The sequence below is a fragment of the Rhinopithecus roxellana genome, chromosome 12, assembly GCF_007565055.1.
Source record: "Rhinopithecus roxellana isolate Shanxi Qingling chromosome 12, ASM756505v1, whole genome shotgun sequence".
Classification (NCBI taxonomy): domain Eukaryota; kingdom Metazoa; phylum Chordata; class Mammalia; order Primates; family Cercopithecidae; genus Rhinopithecus; species Rhinopithecus roxellana.
The window spans coordinates 3090627-3114795 of record NC_044560.1 but is presented as its reverse complement, the minus strand read 5'-3'; the positions used below and the strand labels follow the sequence as shown (position 1 = coordinate 3114795).

At 53.9% G+C, this 24169-nt stretch overlaps 1 protein-coding gene, 1 long non-coding RNA gene and 1 pseudogene across 2 annotated transcripts in view; 1 reads left to right on the top strand and 2 right to left on the bottom strand.

Moving 5' to 3' along the window:
• Positions 1-1556: 1556 nt before the first annotated feature.
• Positions 1557-2508, bottom strand: LOC104657556 (annotated as a pseudogene).
• Positions 2509-3898: 1390 nt separating this feature from the next.
• Positions 3899-24169, top strand: part of C12H1orf167 (chromosome 12 C1orf167 homolog) — a 26808-nt gene continuing 6537 nt past the window's right edge. Inside the window, 14 exon segments of the mRNA XM_010357368.2 lie at positions 3899-3944; positions 4485-4624; positions 6012-7240; positions 7376-7419; positions 8542-8740; positions 9780-9934; positions 12412-12524; positions 12961-13138; positions 16359-16534; positions 17363-17537; positions 19551-19707; positions 19816-19970; positions 20685-20893; positions 23058-23202. Coding sequence (XP_010355670.2) covers positions 4555-4624; positions 6012-7240; positions 7376-7419; positions 8542-8740; positions 9780-9934; positions 12412-12524; positions 12961-13138; positions 16359-16534; positions 17363-17537; positions 19551-19707; positions 19816-19970; positions 20685-20893; positions 23058-23202 — 3005 coding nt within the window. The 5' untranslated portion in view covers positions 3899-3944; positions 4485-4554.
• Positions 17977-20501, bottom strand: LOC104657547. The gene is made up of 3 exons (XR_747304.2): positions 20013-20501; positions 19536-19698; positions 17977-19199 (listed from the first exon to the last, which is right to left on the bottom strand). It is a non-coding gene; the product is annotated as an uncharacterized LOC104657547 (long non-coding RNA).

Genomic DNA, 24169 nt, shown 5'->3' with positions numbered 1-24169 from the left:
GAGTTGCTTTAGCATTTAAAAAGTCCTTTGGCATTTGTTTGTTAAACATCTGACCCTCACATCAAGCCAGAGAGGTAGGGGAGGTAAGTGTTACCAGCTCCCCACCCTTTTTTTTTTTTTTTGAGATGGAGTTTTGCTCTTGTCACCCAGGCTGGAGTGCAGGGGCGCAATCTTGGCTCACTGCAACCTCTGCCTGCCGGGTTCAAGAGATTCTCCTACCTCAGCCTCCCCAGTAGCTGGGACTACAGGCACGCGCCACCACCACCCAGCTAATTTTTATATTTTTAGTAGAGACGGGGTTTTGCCACGTTGGCCAGGCTGGTCTAGAACTCCTGATCTCAAGTGATCCACTAACCTTGGCCTCCCAAAGTGCTGGGATTACAGGCATAAGTCACCACATTCAGCCTTTTCTTTTCTTTTCTTTTTTTTTTTTTTTTGAGATGGAGTCTTGATCTGTTGCTCAGGCTGGAGTGCAATGGCAGGATCTCGGCTCACTGCAACCCTTGCCTCCTGGATTCAAGCGATTCTCCTGCCTCAACCTCCTGAGTAGCTGAGATTACAGGTGCCCACCACCACGCCCAGCTAATTTTTGTATTTTTAGTAGAGACAGGGTTTCACCATGTTGGCCAGGCTGGTCTTGAACTTCTGACCTTGTGATCCGTCCACCTCAGCCTCCCAAAGTGCTGGGATTACAGGTGTGAGCCACTGTGCCTGGCCTGCCTTTCTTTCTTTCTTTCTTTCTTTCTTTCTTTCTTTCTTTCTTTCTTTCCTTTCTTTCCTTCCTTCCTTCCTTCCTTCCTTTCTTCCTTCCTTCCTTCCTTCCTTCCTTCCTTCCTTCCTTTCTTTCTTTCTTTTTTTTTTTTTTTTTTTTTTTTTTTTTGAGACGGAGTCTTGCTCTGTCACCCAGGCTGGAGTGCAGTGGCCGGATCTCAGCTCACTGCAAGCTCCGCCTCCCGGGTTTACGCCATTCTCCTGCCTCAGCCTCCCGAGTAGCTGGGACTACAGGCGCCCACCACCTCGCCCGGCTAGTTTTTTGTATTTTTTAGTAGAGACGGGGTTTCACAGTGTTAGCCAGGATGGTCTCGATCTCCTGACCTCGTGATCCGCCCGTCTCGGCCTCCCAAAGTGCTGGGATTACAGGTGTGAGCCACTGTGCCTGGCCTGCCTTTCTTTCTTTCTTTCTTTCTTTCTTTCTTTCTTTCTTTCTTTCTTTCTTTCTTTCTTTCTTTCTTTCTTTCTTTCTTTCTTTCTTTCTTTCTTTTCTTTCTTTCTCTCTCTCTCTTTCTCTCTCTCTCTCTTTCTCTCTTTCTCTCTTTCTCTCTCTTTCTTTCTTTTTTAACAAGGAATTTGTTATAGTTTTATTTTCCTCTGCATTTGCAAAATACTTAGACCAACATGAGAAGGAAATACCTTCTATGGGGAAAAAATGACATTAAAAAGGAGGATGGGAAGGCTGAAAAGGGTTAGTGCCTTAGTTGCAAGGAGCTGCAGCATCTCTGGTCCAAGAAATCAAAAAGATATTGGGAAGATATAACAGGAGGAAGAAGAATGTGAATTTACTGAGGGAGAGGGCCCCGAAGTGGGCCTTGAGGGGGAACTGGAGGCCAGGGAGTGGGCCTGGGTGGAGGGGAGAGGCCTGTACTGGAGGCCATAGGGTGGGGGTTGGGGAGGGCCAGTGTATCCATGAGGCGGCATCAGTGGAGGAGGTCCACGCATACCATGGAGGCATAGTACCTGGGTGACCCATGGGAGATCCAGACTGAGGCCCCCTGGGGCACATGCTCATTGGAGGAGGTCCAGGATGAGGCATTCCAGGTGGTGATCAGGGTGGTGGCTGCCTTCCAGATCCTTGGGACCCATCACGGGGGTGTCCTCAGCCATGAGGGCCATGGTGTGCCAGCCGCATCTGAGACATCCCTGGACGGGACATCGCACCTATTGGGAATGGGTGAGGATGTGAGTGTCCATGACCCGGATGTCCTGCCTCTGGGGTTCCTGCCAATGGGAGCCGGGGGCATGTCCTGCAGCCGGGGGCATGTCCTGCACTGGGCATATCCAAGTAGGGCATGGCTGGGGTATCCCAGGTGTGGGGTGGAGGCTCCAGGAGGCAGCTCTAGGTGTGGGAAGGAGCCAGGAGGAGGCACGCCTGGTGGAGGAAGCCCAGACCCCAACGATGCTGCCACAGGATTCGGGGCAGAGGGTGGAGGAAGTTCCCAGGGACCTGATAAGAGAAAGTCGCTTATCTTGCACGTGCAAAAGTTGCCCTGGGACCACGTTATTTGCCTGCGGAGGACCCAGCAAAACCTGTGCCGGACGTCGGTGGCCACGCCCACGGCTCAGGGCTGGGCGGGGCCAAGCGCGGGGCAGCACGCTCTGCTCTCCGACGTCCCCGCCCGCCCACGACCTGCGGGTGTCGTTAGCGGTCCCAGCCCGAGCCCCCTCTAGATTCAAATCCGACTGGGTGAAGGAGGACCCGAGGAGGACCCACGCACGTGAGGGCAGGTCCATGAGGGCAGGAAACTGACCTCAGGCTCTTTTGGTGGGAAGAAGAGGGAGGCTGTGAGCCCCCTTAAGTGGACAGGGGTCGGGGTGGAGTGGGAGAGGGGAATCTGAGGGAGGGGGACGAGGAGTGGAGAAATGGACAGAAGAGCCCGGAGTGAAGGGTGGGGGTGCAGGAAGGTCTCCTGTGGATTGAGCGGCCTCAAGTCAACTTGGGCAAGAGGGGATGGTGGGGTGGTCCTGGTTAGAGCCTGCGCTGTGGAGCCAGCCCTGGGTTGCCCCTCTGAGGCCCTGGGCGGGGCAGGCAGCCCTTCTAAGCTCACGTCCTCATTTCTAAAACAGGGAACCTAAGTCCCAGGGCTGCGGTGCAGATTAAATGGCAGGACGCCTGCTGAAGGCTGCACGGTGCCTAGCACGGTTGTCATTTACTCAGTGCGCACTTACAAGCCCCTGCTGGGAGTCAGGCATTGTTCTGTGAGCTGCAAATCCAGCAGGGAAAAAACAAAACCAGCCTGCCCTCTTGTGGCTCCTAGGTCAATGGAGGGAGAAATTCACTAATGTCTTCACTATATTAGGTGGCTGCAAGTGCAGGGCAAAGAGAGTGAGGAGAGGCCAGGTTGCTGCAGCTGGAGGGACAGTGGGCTGGGAGGGCTCACTGTGATGTAAGAGGCAAGACTTGAAGGCAGAGGGGACAGCAGCACAAAGGCCCTGCAGTGAGGGCATGTGTGCCATTTGGAGGAGCAGCCAGGGGGCTGGTGTGTGTGGAGGACAGTGGGCAAGGGGAAGAAGACTCCAGGAGGACTGTAACTGGGAGCCGGATTTTAAAGACTTTACGGGGCTGGGTGTGGTGGCTCACGCCTGTACTCCCAACACTTTGGGAGGCCGAGGCGGGCCTATCAGCTGAGGTCAGGAGTTCGAGATCAGCCGGGCCATCATGGCGAAACTCTGTCTCTACCAAAAAATACAAAAATTAGGCATGGTGGCATGCGCCTGTGGTTTCAGCTTCTTAGAGGCTGAGGCGGGAGGATCCCTTGAACCCAGGGAGGCAGGCGGAGGTTGCAGTGAGCCGGGATCACGCCATTGTACTAGTCTGGGCGACAAAGTGAGACTCTGTCTCAAAAAAAAAAAAAAAAGTTTTGCAGCCTAAGGTGTCTTGCAGCTGGAAAGCAAACAGTCTGTAAACAAATGGGCTTTGTTCCAATATAACTTTATTCACATAACGGACCACTAGCCCAGGAAGTAATTGCTAACCCCTCGCCTACAGCCTTGAAGGCTCGCAGGGGCATTGAGTGGGCTGGAGAGCCTCTGTGGCATTAGAGTTGAGGCAGGGCATGATCTGATTTCAGTGTTCACAGGATCACCCTGCTGCTGCGTGAAGAGGAGGCTGTCGGGCGTGAAGACGAGGGCAGAATAAGGGTGACCATTTGGGAGGTGGCAGGTGGCAGGTGAGGGCTCCTCGGTCCAGTGCTCCATGGTCAGATCCTCGATGTGTGTGGGAGGCAGAGACTGTCAGAGCAGCCGCTGGTGTGAGGGAGAAGGGGAGTCGAAGTGGCTCCAGGAATTTTGTTTGAGCCACCAGAAGGCCGGAGCTGCCATCCGTGGAGAAGGGGGGCACCGAGATGGGAGAGAGCTGGTTGTGGGGATGGGAGTTCAGTTTTGGACATATTAATGCTGAGATGCCTGTTAGACATCTGGGTAGGCGTGGAGGAGGTTGCTGGACCTGCATGGTGAGATCTGTGTGCAGATTAGCCGAGAGGTCTGGGGGGCAGGATGGGGCAGCATTTGACCTGGACACTTACCATGGAAAGAGGGGTGATAAGTAGGGCAGGGAGAGGAGCCCCTGAGAGACCAGAAAAGTGAGGCGCAAGCCCCAGGCAGCTGGGACCAGGCCAAGAACAGCCAGGAGTACTGCTAAAGGGAGGGGGTAGGGATCAGAACGGGGTGGGGTTGAATGAGAGCCAGGGCAACCTGTCCTCTCCCCGCAGGGCCCATCTTATTAAACAGACCAGGCCACTCACTGTGGGGTGGACCAAGGACACCCCTGTCCCTGAGCCCATGGAGCTGATGTCTGATGCCAGCCACAGGAAGAATGTGTCCCCAAAGCCTGCAGTGCTCCTGAAGCCAGGCAAGAGGCTTAGAGGGCCTGGATGGGAGGTTACAGGAGCAGGGCCCATCTAGGTATCGGCCCAGAGACCCCCTCCCAGGCAGGCCAGCCTATAGGGAATGGCTAATTCCACAGATCAGCCACCATGGTCGGCTGCACATAGAACAGTTTTCCCAGCCTGGGGCCTAAGGAGCAGGAGTCTTGGAAGAGTGAGGTCAGGAAGAGAGGGGACCAGGAGTAGGCCTGGTTGGTGCCCCTGGCTAAGATGGGGCCCCCACAGGTCAGTCAGTACCAGGGGCGGTGGGCTGGGGACATCCCTGCTCAGACTGCTGAGGCTTTAAGAAAGCCACAGAGGGCCGGGAGTGGTGGCTCATGCTTGTAATCCCAGAACTTGGGGAGGCTGAGGCGGGTGGATCACCTGAGGTCAAGGGTTCAAGACCAGCCTGGCCAACATGGTGAAACCCCATCTCTACAAAAATACAAAAGTTAGCCAGGCATGATGGCAGGTGCCTGTAATCCCAGCTACTTGGGAGGCTGAGGTGGGAGAATCACTTGAACCCGGGAGGCAGAGGTTGTACTGGGTGACAGAGCAAGACTCCCTCTCAAAAAAAAAAAAAAAAAGAAAGAAAGCCACACAGCTGGGCCAGCCAAGAAGGGGAGCAGCCCAAGAACAAATGTGGATTCTTGAATTCACATCCCAGTTTCTTCATGTTCCAGCTGTGTGACCATGAGGCAAGTTGCTTGATCTCTCTGAGCTTTAGTTCCAGTCCACAAATGCAGCAACTTTTATGGCCCACTCTACCTGCCAGGCCCTGCGCCCAGAGCCTCCCAGGACCTCATCCATCCCCACGAGGACTCTGTGCCTATGGAGTGGGCTTAGGGGCTGGGGAGGGGCTCCAAGGCCCCCTCCGTGTTCCCAGAGCAGTTCACCTTTAGCTGTTGCTCTGTGGGGTCTTGCTTTCACCCCAGACCACTGTCCCCACCACCTCTTTGCTTAAGCCAGAAATCAAGGAGTCCCCCTTGATTCTTTTTTTTCCCCCTTTACCTGACTCCCCCAAGCCTGCTGGCTGCACCTCTGAAGCTTGTCTGAATCCTCTTTTACCCACCTGCTACCCTGATCCCAGCCACCATCATCTCTCTCCTGGGACCCCCTCAACAACCTCCTAAATATCTCTCTGCTTCCCTCTGTCCAGCTCCAAGAACCCCCTACTCCAAGAGCCCCAGGGACTGCCCATCGCTTCACCCAGGGAGACAGAGCTGGCAGCAGACCCCGGAAGTCTTAGCTCCCTCCCGCTGCTGGGGCCCCGTCCCCTCCCTGGCTCTGAGGCCTGGACAGCTCCACCTGTCCCACCTGAGTGCCGGCCACCCAAGTCCTCCCCCAAGGCATGACTGTCTCTCCTTTCTTTAGAGCAACGAAGATTCCAGAGGAGCCTGGGGATCAGCCTGAGCAGTAGACATGACCAGTGGGTGCCCGGGTGCCAGGTGGAGAGGGGAGGGCGTGCTGCCACACCCTCCCCAGGGGCAGTGCTAGACCAGGAGCCCTGCCGAGTCCAGACCAACCTGGCCAGCCCTGGTCCCCGCCTGGGCCTAGCCCTAAAGGACACGACTGGCCGACTGGTAAATTCAAGCGTCTGGCAGCAGAGCAACCTGCAGCCTCCAGCCAGGAGGTGCCAAGGGAAGGCTCGAGAGTTTGCCATTCAGCAGAGCAACCTGAGCATCAGTGAGACCAGCAGCCCCCACCTCTGCCCAGAGCCTGGGGGCAGCTTTGGGCCCCACAAGCTGCCCTGGGGTCGTCTCCTATCCCAAGAGCCACTGGCTCGCCTATCTCCCTGTCTGAGGCGGTCCAGGCTGCCGGCCCCAGGCACCCCTAGCGGGGACTTCAGGCCCACTGAAGCCTTTGCCCCTCTTGATGGGCACACAGGGCCAGGCCTCAGATTTTGGGGTGGCCTGGGAAGCTGGAGGTCCAGGCTGGTGGGGGAGCCTCTCACCCTGGAGGACCTGGCTGTCCCCAGTCAGAACCAGACTCGAGCCCCATCCCATGCTGCCATCCAGCAGCTGCTGGCCTCTGTACGTTGCCTGGCACAAGAGGCAGCCAGACTCAGGTGCCAGGCACCCCAGGAACCCCCCGGTGCTGTGCAGCAGGACCTCTGGACCAGCGGTGGCCAGCCACTCTCCGCCCACCCCCAGCCCAGCCAGCCTGTCCTTGCTTCCTGGGGTGAGAGGCAGAGATGCCTTCGAGGCCAAAGGGAAACTGCAGCTTTCTTGAAGACCCCGGCTAGTCTCTCAGACTCTTGGGCACAAAGCAAGCTAATGTCACCTGAGATCACTCTGGGGACACTGACTGGGGATTCCCTTAATCCTGAGCAGGGGCTCCCTCCCGTCCACCCCCTAGGGTCAGGGGACAGCTGCTCCCCCGCGTCTCCAGATGGCAGGGCACAGAAGGGTGACCCCAGTCTCCCTCAAGGGGTGGGAAGCAGGGGGGCTGGCCCCTGTTCCTCAGCCTTCTCCAACACAGCCTGGGGAGTCCCACCCAAGCAGAAAGGAGAGGAGGGGGCCCCGAGGGAGCAGGTCCACAGGGAGGAGGAGAGGACAGCTTTCCATCTGCCAGACACAACATCAGCGAGCAATGCCTTGAAGGTAGAGGCTGGGGGAGGCTGGAGGTGGGGTGGGGGGCGGGGGATGTTGCTCCGGGGCAGGGAGGCTTGGCAGGGGGTGCCTGGTCCTGCCTGCTGCTTGGCCTGAGAACTGTGTTATGTACTCTTGCTTTCCCAGAACAAGGCACAAAACGTTGTAGCCCCAGAGTCTGAGGCAACCTGGTGAGGCCATGGCTGGGTGGGGACAGGGGTTGGAGCAGGGGTGACACATGCTCAGGACTCTGCTTCCATTTGCCTGTGCGAACGGAGATGAGGGCCTGATGGAGATGAGGCAGGGTTTCAAGGAAGAGGAACTTATTTCCCGTCCCTGCTGGGGAACGAAGGGAGCCTCCAGGGCCCCAGGGACGAGAATGAAGGGATGCTTGTGGGTTTGGGGCACTCAGTGTCCTGAACTTCCGAGGCCACCCTGGGTTTTTGGCAAAGAGGGCAATCTCTGGCTGGATGCGTGGCTCATGCCTGTAATCTTAACACTTTGGGAGACTGAGGCAGGCAGATTGCTTGAGCTCAGGAGTTCAAGACCAGCCTGAGCAACATGGCAAAACCCTGTCTCTACAAAAAAAAAAAAAAAAAATTACAAAAATCAGCCGGGTGTGGTGGTGCACATCTGTAGTCTCAGGTACGCGGGAGGCTGAGGTGGGAGGATCGCTTGAGCCCAGGAGGTCGAGGCTGCAGTGAGCCATTATCATGCCACTGCACTCCAGCCTGTGTAACAGAGCAAGACTCTGTCTCAAAATAATATATATAAATAAAAAAGAAATAGCTGGGCGCGGTGACTCAAGCCTGTAATCCCAGCACTTTGGGAGGCCGAGACAGGCGGATCACAAGGTCAGGAGATCGAGACCATCCTGGCTAACACGGTGAAACCCCGTCTCTACCAAAAATTACAAAAAAATCTAGCCGGGCGAGGTGGCGGGCGCCTGTAGTCCCAGCTACTCCGGAGGCTGAGGCAGGAGAATGGCGGGAACCCGGGAGGTGGAGCTTGCAGTGAGCTGAGATCCGGCCACTGCACTCCAGCCCAGGCGACAGAGCGAGACTCCGTCTCAAAAAAAAAAAGAAATAAAGAGGGCATTCTCCGACCCCCAGGGCCTTGCTTGTGTGGGGTTTCCAAGTGCAGCCATCAGTAAGAGGGAAGTTCTTCCAGTCGGCAGTGTGTTACTCCTGTTGTGGTGTGGGTCACCACCCTACCGATTGCAGGAAAGGCATCTCGGAGGGTATCCAGCCACTGAGCTCTCCCTGGAGATAGGAGGGCAGTCCACCCGCTGATCAGCCCTGGTCTGTCCCCAGCTGGCAGCTGTTGTCCAGATGTTTTCGATCCTGGAGGTACTTGGTGAAGAGGCAGCCGGATCCAGTGGTGGCGGCAGTGGCACTGGGCCACTGGCAGCTGTTGCGAAAGGACCTTCAGGCCCTGTGGCTCCGGGAGGCTCAGCTGGAGGCAGCATGGGGGTGGTACACAAAGGTTCTGCTGGCCTGGAGCTTCCGAGAGGTCAGGAGTCCCCGGGGTGGGCCAGGGGGCTGTGTGAAGCACTAGTGTGTCTGGGGAGGAGAGTCAGTCTGTGGAGAGGGCACCCACTGGGCATAGGTTGCACCTCATGAATGATCAGCAGTAGATCGTGTAGTTGTGAGTCCACACACCTGAATCAGCTCTGCCTGAGTTCAAATCCTGCCCCCTCTACCACTTTCTAGCTGTGTGACCTTGGGCAAGTTACCTAACCTCTCTGTGCCTCAGTCTCTTTCTCTCTAAAATGGGATGATGATGATAATAGTACATACCTCTCTCAGGGTCATTGTGAGATTAAATTAATAAGAGACTCAGAACACTGCCTAGCATACAGCAAGCTAGTAGATAAGTGGTTGCTATTGCTATTTTTTATTAGTGGTTTGCCAGCCAGGGCTAGGAGGGAGCATCTGTGTCCTTCCCTCCTTGGGAAAGGGGTGCTCTGAGAGGGTCCAGTCCCAGCTTTCGTCTTCTTTTTTTTTTTTTTTTTTTTTTTTTTGAGACGAAGTCTCGCTCTGTCTCCCGGGCTGGAGTGCAGTGGCCGGATCTCAGCTCACTGCAAGCTCCGCCTCCTGGGTTTACGCCATTCTCCTGCCTCAGCCTCCCGCGCGGTAGCTGGGACTACAGGCGCCCGCCACCTCACCCAGCTAGTTTTTTGTATTTTTTTTAAGTAGAGATGGGGTTTCACCGTTTCACCGTGTTAGCCAGGATGGTCTCGATCTCCTGACCTCGTGATCTGCCCGTCTCGGCCTCCCAAAGTGCTGGGATTACAGGCTTGAGCCACCGCGCCCGGCTCAGCTTTCGTCTTCTAAGGAAAGTGTTGCCTCTTGGGATGCATCTCTCTGTATTTGTTCATTCATTCATTCCTTCATTCCCAAAGAAGGAAGGAATAGGCAGAGTAATGGTTAAGACCACAGGCTGTGGAATCTGATAGGCGTGTGTTACTCCTGTCCCCTCCCCTGCCTGGTGTTTCCTTGGGAGGCAGATTCAAGACCAACATCTCCTTTCCCCTTCTCTCTTGAGCCAGTGGAGAAACCTGGCTTTACAGCAGAAACAAGTACAGCCCCACATGCAGGCTGGGCCAGGGTCCCCGCCCTCCAGGAGAGCGCAGGGCCAAGTGCCTTCCTTGAGAAGAAGCACAGTGGCGGACCTCTCCCAGAGAAGCAGGCTGGAACACATCAGGTTGGTCAGCGTGGCCTGGGAAGCTGGTGGCCTTCCTTCTCCCACTTCCTGCCTTGCCCCCACTACTTCCTCATCCCCACTAAAGAATGGGAATGAAATAAGCAGATGTGGGCAAAGATTGATGCAAAAAAGATGTCCATCACGGCATCATTTATAATTGTAAAAACTTCAAAACAGCCAGGTATGGTGGCTCACGCCTGTAATCCCAACACTCTGGGAGGCCTCGGCCAGGAGTTAGACAGCAGCCTGGGCAACATAGCGAGACCCTGTCTCTAGCAAAAAAATGTAAACATTTAGCCAGGTGTGGGGCTGTGCTTGTAGTCCCAGCCACTCTAGAGACTGAGGCAGGAGGATCTCTTGAGCCCCGGAAATCAAGGCTGCAGTGAGCTATGCTCATGCCACTGCACTCCAGCCTGGGCAACAGGGCAAGATCCTGTCTCGAAAAAACAAGCTGAAAAGGAGCCTGAATGCTCAACAGTGAGTGAGGAAATGATGGTTTGACCATGTAATGAATGATTAGCAACCATCCAATATGATGTTTAGGAAGATTTTTTATTGGTTTTGTTTCCAATCATAGCAGTAATGCATGCTCAATTTGAACAATATTCCAAATAGTTGGAAGTGTATTAATTAACTTGAAAGCTTCATCCTCTCACAGCCCCCTCCCTGGAATTATTTTTATGAATATTTGCATAGCATTTTTAAAAACAAGGGAAAATGGTGTGGCAATGTTAAATTTTTCTTAAAGGAGCATAAAAATGTATCAAAAATATTTTTCCCAACCACATAGTTGCATAGAAACCACACAGTGCATAGAAAAAGGACCAGAAGGAAAAAAAAAAAAACCCCAAAATATGCAATGTGAAAATCCCTAACACTGCTGAACCGTACACTTAAGGAGGCGGAGCTTGCAGTGAGCCAAGATCTCGCCACCACACTCTAGCCTGGGCGACACAGCGAGACTCTGTCTCAAAAAAAAAAAAAAAAAAAAGAGACTCTGTCTCAAAAAAAAAAAAATTGGTTACAGTGGTAAACTTTCTGACATGTATTTTACCACAATTAAGGAGTGAAAAATAAATATTTCATTGAAAAATACTAAAATGGAAACTATGCTTATCTCTGGAGCAGTGGGATTGAAGTCGGTTTTTTTTTTCTTTTCTTTTCTTTTTTTTGCCCAGGCTGGAGTGCAGTGGAACAATCTTGCTTACTGCAACTTCCGTTTGGGTTCAAGCAATTCTTCCGCCTCAGCCTCCTATGTAGCTGGGATTACAGGCACACACCACCACGCCCAGCTGATTTTTTTTCTTTTTTTTTTTTTTTTTTTGTATTTTTAGTAGAGATGGGGTTTCGCCATATTGGTCAGACTGGTCTCAAACTCCTGGCCTCAAGTGATCTGCCTGCCTCAGCCTCCCAAAGTGCTGGGATTACAGGCGTGAGCCACTGCGCCTGGCCTCTGGTTATTTTTTTCTTTATTTCCCCAATTTTCTACTACAGTTGGGTATTTTTTTTTTTTTTTTTTTTTTTTTTTTTTTGACATGGAGTCTCACTCTGTCGCCCGGGCTGGAGTGCAGTGGCCGGACCTCAGCTCACTGCAAGCTCCGTCTCCAGGGTTCATGCCATTCTCCCGCCTCAGCCTCCCGAGTAGCTGGGACTACAGGTGCCCGCCACCTCGCCCGGCTAGTTTTTTGTATTTTTTAGTAGAGACGGGGTTTCACCGTGTTAACCAGGATGGTCTCGATCTCCTGACCTCGTGATCCGCCCGTCTCGGCCTCCCAAAGTGCTGGGATTACAGGCTTGAGCCACTGCGCCCGGCCATTTTTTTTTTTTTTAAACAGAGCATTGCTCTGTCACCCAGGCTGGAGTACAGTAGTGCGATCTCTGCTTACTACCACCTGTGCCACCCAGGCTCAAGCAATTCTCATGCCTCAGCCTCCCGAGTAGCTGGGACTACGAGTGTGTGCCACTGCACTGGCTAATTTGTGTGTGTGCGTGTGTGTGTATATATATATATATATACACATATATATATATATATATATATTTTTTTTTTGTAGTAGAGATGGGTTTCGCTATGTTAGCCAGGCTGGTCTCAAACTCCTGGCTTCAAGTGATCTGCCTGCTTCAGCCTCCTAAAGTCCTGGGATTACAGGTGTGGGCCACCACACCTGGCCATGTTCTTATTTTTAAATTGAACAAATGTATTTAAATAATTATTTAAATTATATTTATTTTAATACATGTTTGTTGTTAAAAAAAAATCCAAATAGTATTAAAGAGAATAAATCAAGAGCAGAACCTCCCCCCAGCAATAGCTTTTAAGTCTGACATAAAATGAACTGTCCAGAAGAGGATAGGGGGACTCAGCGCCCCCTGCTCCCAAGGGCAGACCGCATCTGCCTGGGGTGGGGTGGACAGGTTGGGACCGTGTGCCCTCCCTCCCGCGTCATCGGCTTCTCTCTGGGCAACTTCACTTTTAGTCCAGGAAGTCTGAGGGAAGAGGAGAGAGCTCAGTGGCTTCTGTCATATCCTGGGCAGAGAACAGACAGCAGAGATGAGAGAGTCCAGATACTGGAGGCCCTGCAACTGTCGGGTGAGATGTGGGGTGCTGGGAAAGCAGGGAGGTGGAGCCTGGATGTGCAGGGCCTGAGCTCCGCACTGGGCAGGGGCAGGGGACCCTGGGTGAGTGAACGTTTATTGTGCATCTGCTTTGGCACATTCCCAGAGACAATCTCATTTGAGCCTCACAGTGACCCCCAAGAGGAATTGTGCCCATTTTACGGATGGGGAACTGAGGCACAGAGAAGTTAAGCGACTAGTTTGAGGACACACAGCATGAGAAGAGCACAGCCTGCATTTCCGGCTGATACGCCGATGCAGGCCCACACCAGAGGCTGGAGTATTGGAGCTAGACTTAACTTACTCAGAGATAGGGGAGACAGGCACCCCACGTGTCAGGGGCCCCTCCTGGCTCGGATCCTCCCGTCTGCTTACTCTCTCTTTTCTCTCCCTCCTCCCTGTCTCCTTAGTCTTCTTCCTGTGGTGCCAACAGAAGGAACGGACCAGACAGGAGAGGGAGACTCTGCAGAAGGCCACCAGGGCCACACAGACGACAGGAAGCTTCCCCCATGCCTGGCACTTTACTGCTGCAGGTGCAGCCTGGGTGGCCCCACTGAGCCCCCGGCACCAGAGAGCTTGGCTGTGCAGGTAGGGCGCCCTTCCCTTTTTTTTTGAGATGGGGTCTCAATCTGTCACCTAGGCTGGAGTACAGTGGCACCATCTTGCTCACTGCACCCTCCACCTCCCTGGCTCAAGCGATCCTCCCACCTCAGCCTCCCAAGTAGCTGGGACCATAGGCACGCACCACCATGCCCAGCTCATTTTTTGTATTTTTAGTAGAGACGGGGGTTCCACCATGTTGCCCAGGCTGGTCTCAAACTCCTGACCTCAAGTGATCTGCCCACCTTGGCCTCCCAAAGTGCTGGGATTACAGGCGTGAGCCAGCGTGCCTGGCCCCTACTTCCCTTTAAGTCAGCTCTTAACTCCTAGTATTGAGAGGCAAGGATGCAAATAGGAAGTGAAAGCAGCCATCGACTGAGCATGCCTAGAACATGCTAGCCAGCCCCACTGGCTGGGATTTGGTTATAAGCAAAGCTTAGTCCCAGCTTCCCACCTCTTCCCATCATCACAGTGGAACCCGTGGCTGGTGGGGGAACAGACAGGAAACTGGCAGTCCCAAGGGTGTATGTGAGTACCACCTGGCTTAAGTGTTGTGAAGAGAAGGAACACAGATCTATGAGTTTCTTTTTTTGCTTCCTGGTGGTTAACTTTTTAATATGGGGCATTATTGTAATTATTATTATTTGAGACAGAGTCTCGCTCTGTCACCCAGGCTGGAGTGCAGTGGCCGGACTTCAGCTCACTGCAAGCTCCGCCTCCCGGGTTTATGCCATTCTCCTGCCTCAACCTCCCGAGTAGCTGGGACTACAGGCACCCGCCACCTCACCCGGCTAGTTTTTTGTATTTTTTAGTAGAGACGGGGTTTCACTGCGTTAGCCAAGATGGTCTCAATTTCCTGACCTGGTGATCCGCCCGTCTCAGCCTCCCAAAGTGCTGGGATTACAGGCTTGAATCACAGCGCCCGGCCCTGTGGGGCATTTTTATCTTACTCAAAAGTAGAGCAGATAGGATAATAAACCCCAGCGCACCAATCACCCAGCTTCAACAAAATCAGCCTCTCTTGAAGCTTGTTTCATGTGTACTCCAAATACATCCCCCGCTCCAAATTATTTTGAGGCAAATCCCATGCATTATACCATTTCATCCATAAATACTTTTGCATGCCTCTCTAAAAGATAAGGACTCTTTAGAAACATAACCACTGGCTGGGCGCAGTGGCTCATGCCTGTAATCCCAGCACTTCTGGAGGCCGAGGCAAGTGGATCACTTGAGGTCAGGAGTTCGAAACCAGCCTGACTAACATGGTGAAACCCTCGTCTCTACTAAAAATACAAAAATTTGTTGAGCGTAATGGTGAACACCTGTAATCCCAGCTACTCGGGAAGCTGAGGCACGAGAATTGCTTGAACCCGGGAGGCAGAGGTTGCAGTGGGCCGAGATCGTGCCACTGCACTCCAGCCTAGGCGACAGAGTGAGACTCCATCTCAGAAATAAATAAATAAATACATAACCACAATACCACTCTCACACCTAAAAAGTAATGAAACAACTATTCCTTAACACTCACGAATATCTGGCCAGTATTCACATTTCTAATTGTTTTGCAAGTATATATTGTGTTAGAGTTTGCAATAAGGTCCATGTATGGCAGTTGGTTGCTAAGTCATTCAAGTCTTTTAATTTTTAATTAAAAAAAAAATTTTAGAGACAGGGTCTTACTCTGTCACCCAGGCTGGAGTACAGTGGTGCAATCATGGCTCACTGTAGCCTCAAATTCCTAGGCTCAAGGGATCCTCTCATTTCTGCTTCCAAGTAGCTGAGACTATAGGTGTGTACCACCACACCTGGCTAATTTTTAAATTTTTTGTAGAGATTTAATTTTTTGCCATGTTGCCCAGGCTGGCCTCGAACTCCTGGACTCAAGCGATTCACCCACCTTGGCCTCCCAAAGTGCTGAGATTACAGGTGTGAGCCTGTAATGTCTTACATGTAATCTCTTACATGCCTGCCGAATTTTTTAAATTTTTGGTAGAGACAGAGTCCCACTGGTGAGCCATGATCGCACCACTGCACTCCAGCCTGGGCTCAAGCAATCCTCCCACCTCGGCTTTCCTGAGGGATTACAGGTGTGAGCCACCACGCCTGGCCTGTTAAAATCTTTATATATAGGCTCCCTTTCTTTTTTTTTTTTTTTATTGCATGTTATTTGTTGAAGAAACCAACTTGCTTGCCTGCTAGTTTCTCACTATCTGCATTTTGCTGACTACATCCCCCAGTGTAGTTTTCCGTGAGAACTTTTAGCACAGGAAGCTGACCTAGACCAAGGTTTGGTGTCAATGTGAAGGATGAAGAGTTGCCTGGTGGAGGGAGATCAGAGAAGGGTAGAGTGTTCAGAGGCCTCTGGCCAGGAGGGTAAGATCCCAAGGTGTAGCAGAGCCAAATTGGAGCCTTGTTAGTACAGGGTAGGGGGGCTGAGGGTAGTTGAAGATGAGATTGGAAAAATCTGTGGGGGCCTTGTTGGCCATGGGGAGGGGTTGAAATTTGATGGTAGAGCAAGGAGGCTACCACTGGAGGATTAGCAGGCGACTATGATGATTTGATTTGAGATTGGAAAAACACCACTGGGTTACGGAATAGGAAATGATTGGAGGAGGCTGAGGTGGATGCAGGGAGGCCAGGTCAGAGGCTGCTGAGGCCACCACGCTGCCAGAGGTGATAGTGTCATGGCCTGAGCAGGTGACGTGCGATGCATCTTCAAAGCAGCCCCATTTTACAGATGAGAAAACAGAGGCTTGGCCGGGCACAGTGGCTCAAGCCTGTAATCGTAGCACTTTGGGAGGCCAAGGCACCTGGATCACTTGAGGTCAGGAGTTCGAGACCAGCCTGGCCAACACAGAGAAACCCCCATCTCTACTAAAAATACAAAATACAAAAAAACAAAAAAAAAAATTAGCCAGGCATGGTGGTGCATGCTTGTAATCCCAGCTACTCTGGAGGCTGATGCAGGAGAATCACTTGAACCCAGGAGACAGAGGTTGCAGTGACCAAAGATCACACCATTGCACTTCAGCCTGGGCAAAAGAGCGAAACTCTGTCTACAAACAACAACAACAACAAAATATGGAGGCGCAGAGCGATGAAGTGGCTTGCCCAAGGCCTGGGTAGTGTGTCTGGCAACAGCAGGCAGCTGGAACCGCAGTCATCAGACCTTGCAATTGACATGGGTATTTTCCCTCTGTTCTCCCAGGTGCTTTGGGGCCTGGCAGCAGTTCGTGCAAAGAGGGTCCCGGTACCGAGACCACCTGGCTGACCGCCGGACGGGGACCCTGAGGAAATGTCTGGAACAGTGGGTGCGGATGAAACAGCTCTGGGACTCAGATGGGGCAAAGGTGACCCAGCTGTCCCTCTGCCGACAGAAAGCAGGTGAGCTAGTGTTGGCTTCTGCCCCAGCAAACCATGTCACTTAATCCCCTTCTTCAGTGGGCCCTAGTTGAATATGTGAATTCTTGTGGCAGGTGGTAGAACTGGGGCTTTCTAGGAGGGCAGTCTGTAGTCCTGGGAGGGGGCAGGAGGGGTCCCAAAGTGGGCAGGCCCTGGCTGAGCTACATCCCTGTGTCCCATCGAGAGCTGCTGTGGGTGAGACACTTGGTTCTGCTCCTCCCACTGCAGGCTCCCTCCGTGCTGGTTATCCCAGATCCCGTCCCGGAAGGGATGTGGGCCCTGCTCTTGGGAAGCTCCTGGTGTGATGGGGGACACACAGCCCTAACCCCTATCCCAAAACTTAACTGGGGGCCCGGTGTAGTGGCTCGTGCCTATAATCCCAGCACTTTGGGAAGCCGAGGATAGTGGATCACCCGAGGTCACAAGTTCGAGACCAGCCTGGCCAACCTGGTGAAACCCTGTGTCTACTAAAAATACAAAACTTAGCCAGGTGTGGTAGCACACCTGTAATTCCAGCTACTCGGGAGGCTGAGGCACAAGGATCACTTGAACCCAGAAGGCGGAGGTTGCAGTGAGCTGAGATCACGCCATTGCACTCCAGCCTGGACAAGAGCAAAAAAAAAAAAAAAAAAGCACTTAACTGGGGAAGATGGGATCTTTGAGGCGACCTGGAGGGGAGGGCTTGGAAGCGGTGGGAGGGGACAAGAGACGAGAGCTCCCAAGAGGGGCCCGAGGCAGCAGCTATCAATGGCTGTGGGCAGAGTGAGGTCAGTGGGGGGGCAGCTGACTGGCCTCCTGACGGTTTTTCAGGACGTGAGGCTCTCCACACTGCAGGCCCTGCAGCCTGTGGCCTGGGTACAGTGGGCCAGACCCAAGGGCTGCAGGAGCAAGGCCGGGGCTCTCTGCAGGATGCTTGCCGGACACTGGCCCTCTGCCGGGCACTGCTGCTGTGGAAGACGCGGCTTTTCCAGTGCCAGTGGGCCAAGTAGGTGTCCCCAAGCTTGTGACCTGGGGTTGGGCCTGGGGACTGTGGTGTGGGCACATGAGCAGTGCTCAGCGCCAGGAGGAATGCGGGAGGAATGTCCCATAGGGCAGTAACTGCATCCCACTCCTCCCCGTGGCCCTGCACAGGCCCTGGCACACTGTGGTGCCCAGCTGATGTCAGGCCCTGGGAGGTGGCCTAGGGACACTGGAACAATGGTTGAGCAGAGGTCCACTGGGGGCCAGGGGGCTGCCAGAGACACAGATGTAGAGCTCTACAGGGGTGGCCGGAACCCTAGTGAATGCCCGTCTCCCTGCCAAGTGCAAGTCCCCTGGTGGCAGGGACCATGTCTGTCTGGCTGTCGTTGCTGGCTCCCAGCTCCCTGCAGGTGCCTGGCATGTTGCAGGCACGGAATAAATACTGTAAAGGAACAAGGGCAGGAGCCAGGGATCAAGCTCTTATCTCCTCCCCCATCGGCCTCATTACACAACTAGAGAAAGTGAGGCTCAGAGGGCTGGAGCAGGTTGCTGTAAATCCCAGTGGGAGTCAGGAGCAAGAAGGTCCTGTGGTGAGACCTTGTTGCTGCCCCCACATAAGATGGTCACTGCTGGGATTCAGAGCCCAGACAAAGGCTGTGGGTGAGGGGAGGGTGGCGATCAGGAGCAGCCAGCTTCCCTGAGGGGATGTCAGGAGGAATGGAGGCCAGCAGTTGCAGGGTTAAGAATTCTGCCCTTGGCTGGGCGCGGTGGCTCACGCCTGTAATCCCAGCACTTTAAGAGGCCAAGGCCAGGGGATCACCTGAGGTCAGGAGTTCGAGACCAGCCTGGCCAACATGGCGAAACCCCGTCTCTACTAAAAATACAAAAGTTAGCCAGGCGTGGTGGCAAGCACCTGTAATCCCAGCTACTTGGGAGGCTGAGACAGAAGAATGACTTGAACCCAGGAGGCAGAGATTGCAGTGAGCCAAGATCATGCCACTGCACTCTAGTCAGGTGACACAGTGAGACTCCGTCTCAAAAAAAAAAAAAAAAAAGAATTCTGTCCTTGAAAACCACATACTCACATGGTCCACTTGGACCCTCAGCCTCTTTCAGTGTATCCCTGCAAGTCCAGGAGAATTCAATTCACCGTGACCTTTCAGAATGTGAGGGCACTACTCATTACTCACATGCCTGCCCCACAGCCCCCAGGCCCTCCCTCTCCAGCCCATCCTCTGGCCTTTGGACCTCAGGGCACAGTTGATATCTCCTGGCAGCTCTCCCGGGGCACCCTCCAGGGCCTAGATGAATCCCAAGTCTGCTGCTATCTGGAGTTTGGGGAAATGACTTTTCCCCAGGCTCAGCTTTCTTATTTTTATAAGTGAGTGGAGGCAGAAGTACTGGTGTGGTTGTGGGCGTGGGCCCTGGCGTCTGGGGTCCCTGGGCCTGGAGCTCAGCTCCATCTCTGATCAGCTGCATGGGCTCCCAGCCCGCCCCCGGAGCATGATGAGGCCAGCCAGTAATGCAGGTGGAGCATTAGCTCGATTAGCCAGACGTGGTGGCACGCACCTGTAATCCCAGCTACTCGGGAGGCTGAGGCGGGAGGATCGCTTGAGCCCAGGAGGCAGAGGTTGCAGTAAGCTAAGATTGTGCCACTGCACTCCAGCCTGGGCCACAGAGTCAGACCCTGTCTAAAAAAAAAAAAGCATTAGCCCAGTCAGCCCAGTCTCAGCTGCTCACTGAAGTCACTCAGAGAACTCTAGAAAAGTCTGGAAGCCCAGGCTGTACCCTGACCCTTAAGTCAGAATCTAGCAGAATCTAGGGATGGGACCCTGATGGGCACTGGTATCTCTTGAAGCCCCCAGTAATCCCAGCATGCAGCCGCTGTGGGGGGCGGCAGTGTGGAGTGCTAGCCCAGTGTCTCGCACCCTTCCAGCCCATCTCTTTCACAGCGGCCAGGGTGGGGTAGCCCTTGCTTGGCCACCCTGCCCAGCCTGGGGGTGAGGCTGGGCTGGGCACTCACCTGCCCCTTCTCTAGCTCCTTCCTCCAGGGCCTGCAGCAGCGGATGCTGCAGCGCAGCCTGAGATGGTGGCGCGTGAGGGCATTGGGCCCAGATGCCACATCAAGCTGCACCAAGACCCCCTCGGCTCTGGAGCCAATGGGCAGCAGCACATCCCAAGGCTCCCTGGAGAAGGTGAGAGGTAGGTGGGTGGGGAGGGGCTGGGCAGGTGGAGGTGGGTGGTTGGAGATTGTGGGAAGGGGACAGGGCGGGGGACCCAGGACTCCACACCTCCTTCCCCAGGTTCCCAGGGCCCCCGCCCTCCTGGAGACTTTCCAGGGGAGCCTTCTGTGGGCAGCTGAGCAGCGGCAGCAGGGGCAGTGCCTTCTGCTCTGGTGGGCAGGGGCCCAGCAGTTCCAGGGCACGGCCAGGTGGTACCAGCATACCCTCCAGAGGCGGTAGGGACCCCTCCCCATCCGCCTGCCACTCTATGGACTTACTGTTTCCCAGCCCCTTCTCCCATCCACCCTTGGCCTTCACAGAAGCAGCCCCTTGGGGTCTGCACCTCAGGGGGCTTCAGTTACTCCTGTCTTCCCGCCCTGTCCTACTGAGAGGGTGTCAGGGAGCGGTGAGGCACTCTACAGAGTCACTGTTCCTCTTGGAGACTTCACAGCCGAGGTTTATTCATTTATAGCACAATGCGTAAGAGTTGGTCTCCCTGGGTTCTAATCCCAGCTTTGCCCCTCAGTGGCTGTGTGATCTTGGGCAAGTTGCATAACTTCTCTGTGCCTCTATTTGCCTATCTGTAAAATGGGGTTAATAGTACTCGCTCCAGTGGGGCAGTGGCGAGGCAGGGCACAAACATTCCCCAGTGCCGTGTGTGGCACGTTGTGAGTGCTCAGTCCATAGCAATGTTTATGGCTAGTGGTTGAGCACAGGACTTGGCAGTGTGGGTCTAGAGTCCCACCCTATCCCCCCAACTAGTCATCATGACCCTCGGAGAGGTGCTTGACCCCTCCAGTCCCCAGCAACCCACCCTCCCATAATGGAAACAGAAGAGTCACCCAGAGCCCCCCACTGCTGGAGAGAGGAAGAGAGAGGAGGGCGGGGCACGGCTGGCCTGGGATTTGGGGGACAGTGGCCATCCTCAGGGTGGACCCTCCCTTTCCCAGCATCTTCCTCAGCTGGAGCCGCTGGGCAACAGCCCAAGGGGCCTGGAGAGAGCTGGCTTCCCACTGGGCCTGGGATCGGAGCTGCAGGGTTGTGCTGGGCCTGTGGCGTCGGCGGCTGGTGCAATCACGGCTGGTGGAGAGGTGGGCCCAGGAGCGGGGCTGGCGACTGACACGAGATGCCCTATGCCACTGGCACTCCTCTTGGCAGGGTGAGTGGAGACTGGGTTGGGGGCACTGCAGGTGAGGGCAGGGCCAGGGTCTGTCTGAGACCCAGACTGCAGCCCTGGCCAACAACTTGACTGTAACCTCATGGGAGGCTTTGAGGCAGAGGCTAAGCTACATCTGGACTCCTGACCCATAGAAACTGTGAGATAACAAACATCTGTGGTTTAAAACTAATAAGTACTTGGGTAATTTGTTACACAGCCATAGATAACAAATGCCGTTGATCAGAGAGGTCCGCTGAGCTGTGACACTGACTTAGCTGGGTTCAAAGAAAACAGGCCGACCAACCCTTACACATGGTGCGATGTATGAGTAAATGAATGGACCTCAGCTATGAAATTTCCTAGAGGAACAGTGACTCTGCAGAGTGCCTCACCATCTCCCATCCCCTCCCATCCCCTAGCGAAGTCTGGTGATGAGATCCCCACAGGGTACACCCAGGAGGTGGGTGGCTGAGCAGGACCTGGGGGCTTGGACTCTGTAGTCTTGAGTTTGAATCCCTGCTCTTCCGTACCCTGGCTGTGTGAACCGTAAACAACCTACTTAACCTCTCTGAGTCTCAGCTTACACATCTGTAAAATGGGGATAATGTAGTCCCTACCTCATCACCTTAATCTTCATCCTTATCCTCACCTGGCCTCTAGGAGTCACTGGTCTGAGCCCTGAGCTGGGGGAGAAGTGGCCAGAGTCACGGTGCCCTTAGAGGCCGGTAGAGTTAGCCAGGGAGGGTCCCAGGTGGAGGTAAGGAGGGCTCAGCAGGCAGAGCAATGGAGAGAGAAGTTGAGGTGTGGGAAGGGGTCAGCAAAATAGGGCAGTGGGAAGGACTGGATTTGCAGAGCTGGCTGAGGGTGCAGTGTGTTAGAAGCCCTGAGGAATGTGGCCAGAGAAGGGAGGAGGGATAGTCCCAAGGCAGGCTTGCTGTCTGGGTCTTCGCCTCTGGGCAAAAAGAGCTGTTGCATGGCCCAACCAGTCTTTCTTTCTTTTTTTTTTTTGAGACGGTCTCGCTCTGTTGCCCAGGCATACAGTGGTACGATCTGGGCTCACTGCAACCTCCGCCCCCTGGGTTCAAGCAATTCTCCTGCCTCAGCTCCCCTAGTAGGTGGGATTACAGGTGCCTGCCACCATGCCTGGCTAATTTTTGTATTTTTAGTAGAGACGGGGTTTCACCATGTTGCCGGGCTGGTCTCGAATTCCTGCCCTCCAGTGATCAATCCACCTCCACCTTCCAAAGTGCTGGGATTACAAGCGTGAGCCACCACACCTGGCCCCAAGCAATCTTTTTATAACCTGATATCAGAAGTGACATCCCATTGCTTCTGCCAAATTCTGTCTCTTAGAAGCAAATTAATAAACCCAGTCCGTATTCAAGGCGGGGCATTGCCCAGGACGGGAACACAGGATGCTATCTTGGAGGCTGCCCACTACACCAACACATCGCATTAATGCTGGCAGGCAGGGCTGTGGTTGTTCTGGAAAGTCATGTCCTGTCTGCTGGGGACAGCTGCTTACGCAGCCCAGTCATTCCCCAGCGGGAACACTGAGCCAGTGTTTCCAGAACTTCCAGTTTTTAGAGAAAAATTGAAAATTAGATTTTTGGGCCGGGCACGGTGGCTCATGCCTGTAATCCCAGCACTTTGGGAGGCCGAAGCTGGCGGATCACGAGGTCAGGAGATCAAGACCATCCTGGCTAACACGGTGAAACCCAGTCTCTACTAAAAATACAAAAAACTAGCCAGGCGTGGCTGGCGGGCGCCTGTAGTCCCAGCTACTCCGGAGGCTGAGGCAGGAGAATGGCGTGAACCCGGGAGGCAGAGGTTGCAGTGAGCCTGAGATCCGGCCACTGCACTCCAGCCTGGGTGTCAGAGTGAGACTCTGTCTCAAAAAAAAGAAAAAAAGAAAATTAGATTTTCACCGGAATTCTCCAGATTCGAAAACCTTGTGGCAAAATTAACAAACAAAAACCCAACAACTCTATGAGCTGGGCTGGCCTGGTCACCAGCCGGACACCCGTAATAGAGGCTTTTTAACACAGTCAGGGCGGTCTTGTCTGTTCCCACCTGGTAGGGGCGAAGGTCTGGCTAAGCAGAGACCCATGGGGAGAGGCTGGGGTGAGCACCCAGTGGCTCTTCAGCATCTCTCTGGCCCCAGGACAGCACTTCCTGCATGAAAAGTGCCAGACATGGATGCAGGTCCACCTCCAGGGCCTGCAGAGGGCTGTGTTGCGGAGCTGGCAGCAGGCAGCAGCTCGTCAGAGACGCACAGTGACCCGGCCAGAGCAACTGCTACTGCAGAGGTGGGTGGGCCTGGGGGTGGGAAGGTGTTGGTCCTCCCCACCCAAGGAATAGCAGGAAGAGCACCCAGGGGGTGGGAAGCTCAGAGGGTGGCCCAGATCAGAGGCCTATGGCCTGGGAAAAAAGGGGCATGAAGGGAAACCCTAGGCCAGAGACAGAGGGCCATGATCACTGACACCTTATTATCTATTTTGGGAGTGGTGGCAAACCCCAACCCTAACCTGTGGCCCCAACAAGCCCTGGGAGTCCAGCTCCTGGCCAGGTCAGTTCTTTGGTTTTAGAGGATATGATTAAAATGGGAGAAATCAGCTGAGAACAGTAGCTCACGCCTATTATACAGCACTTCGGGAGGCCAAGGCAGGTGGATCACTTGAGGTCAGGAGTTTAAGACCAGCCTGGCCAACATGATGAAACCCCATCTCTACTAAAAATATGAAAAATAACCAGGTGTGGTGGCAGGTGCCTGTAGTCCCAGCTACTCAGGACAGTCAGGCAGGAGAATCACTTGAATCCAGGAGGTGGAGGTTGCGGTGAGCCGAGATTGTGCCACTGCACTCCAGCCTGGGTGACTAAACAAGGCTCCGTCTCAAAAAAAAAAAAAAAAGGAGAAATCCACTCCTCGGAAATCTACCATAATGCCCATTGTGAGGAGTTACAGCAAGGAGATGTCTGCTGTACACCATCGCTAAGAGAAGAGAGTGCAATCTTCATTTAAGTAAAGATGTTCTGGTGGAACATGTATACAGTTTATGAATGCACATTGTAAAACCAAGCAGAGGGATGCAGAATGGCTCCTCCCTCCTCCCACAGTTCAGTACAAATGCGAATGTTCAGTGTCCCCATAGCGGCAGTGAACTGTTGGCTACAGAATGGCTGACGTCTGTGCTTTTGCATCTGAGGGTGTAGATGGGTTTTTTTTTTTTTTTTTTTTTTTTGAGACGGAGTCTCGCTCTGTCGCCCAGGCTGGAG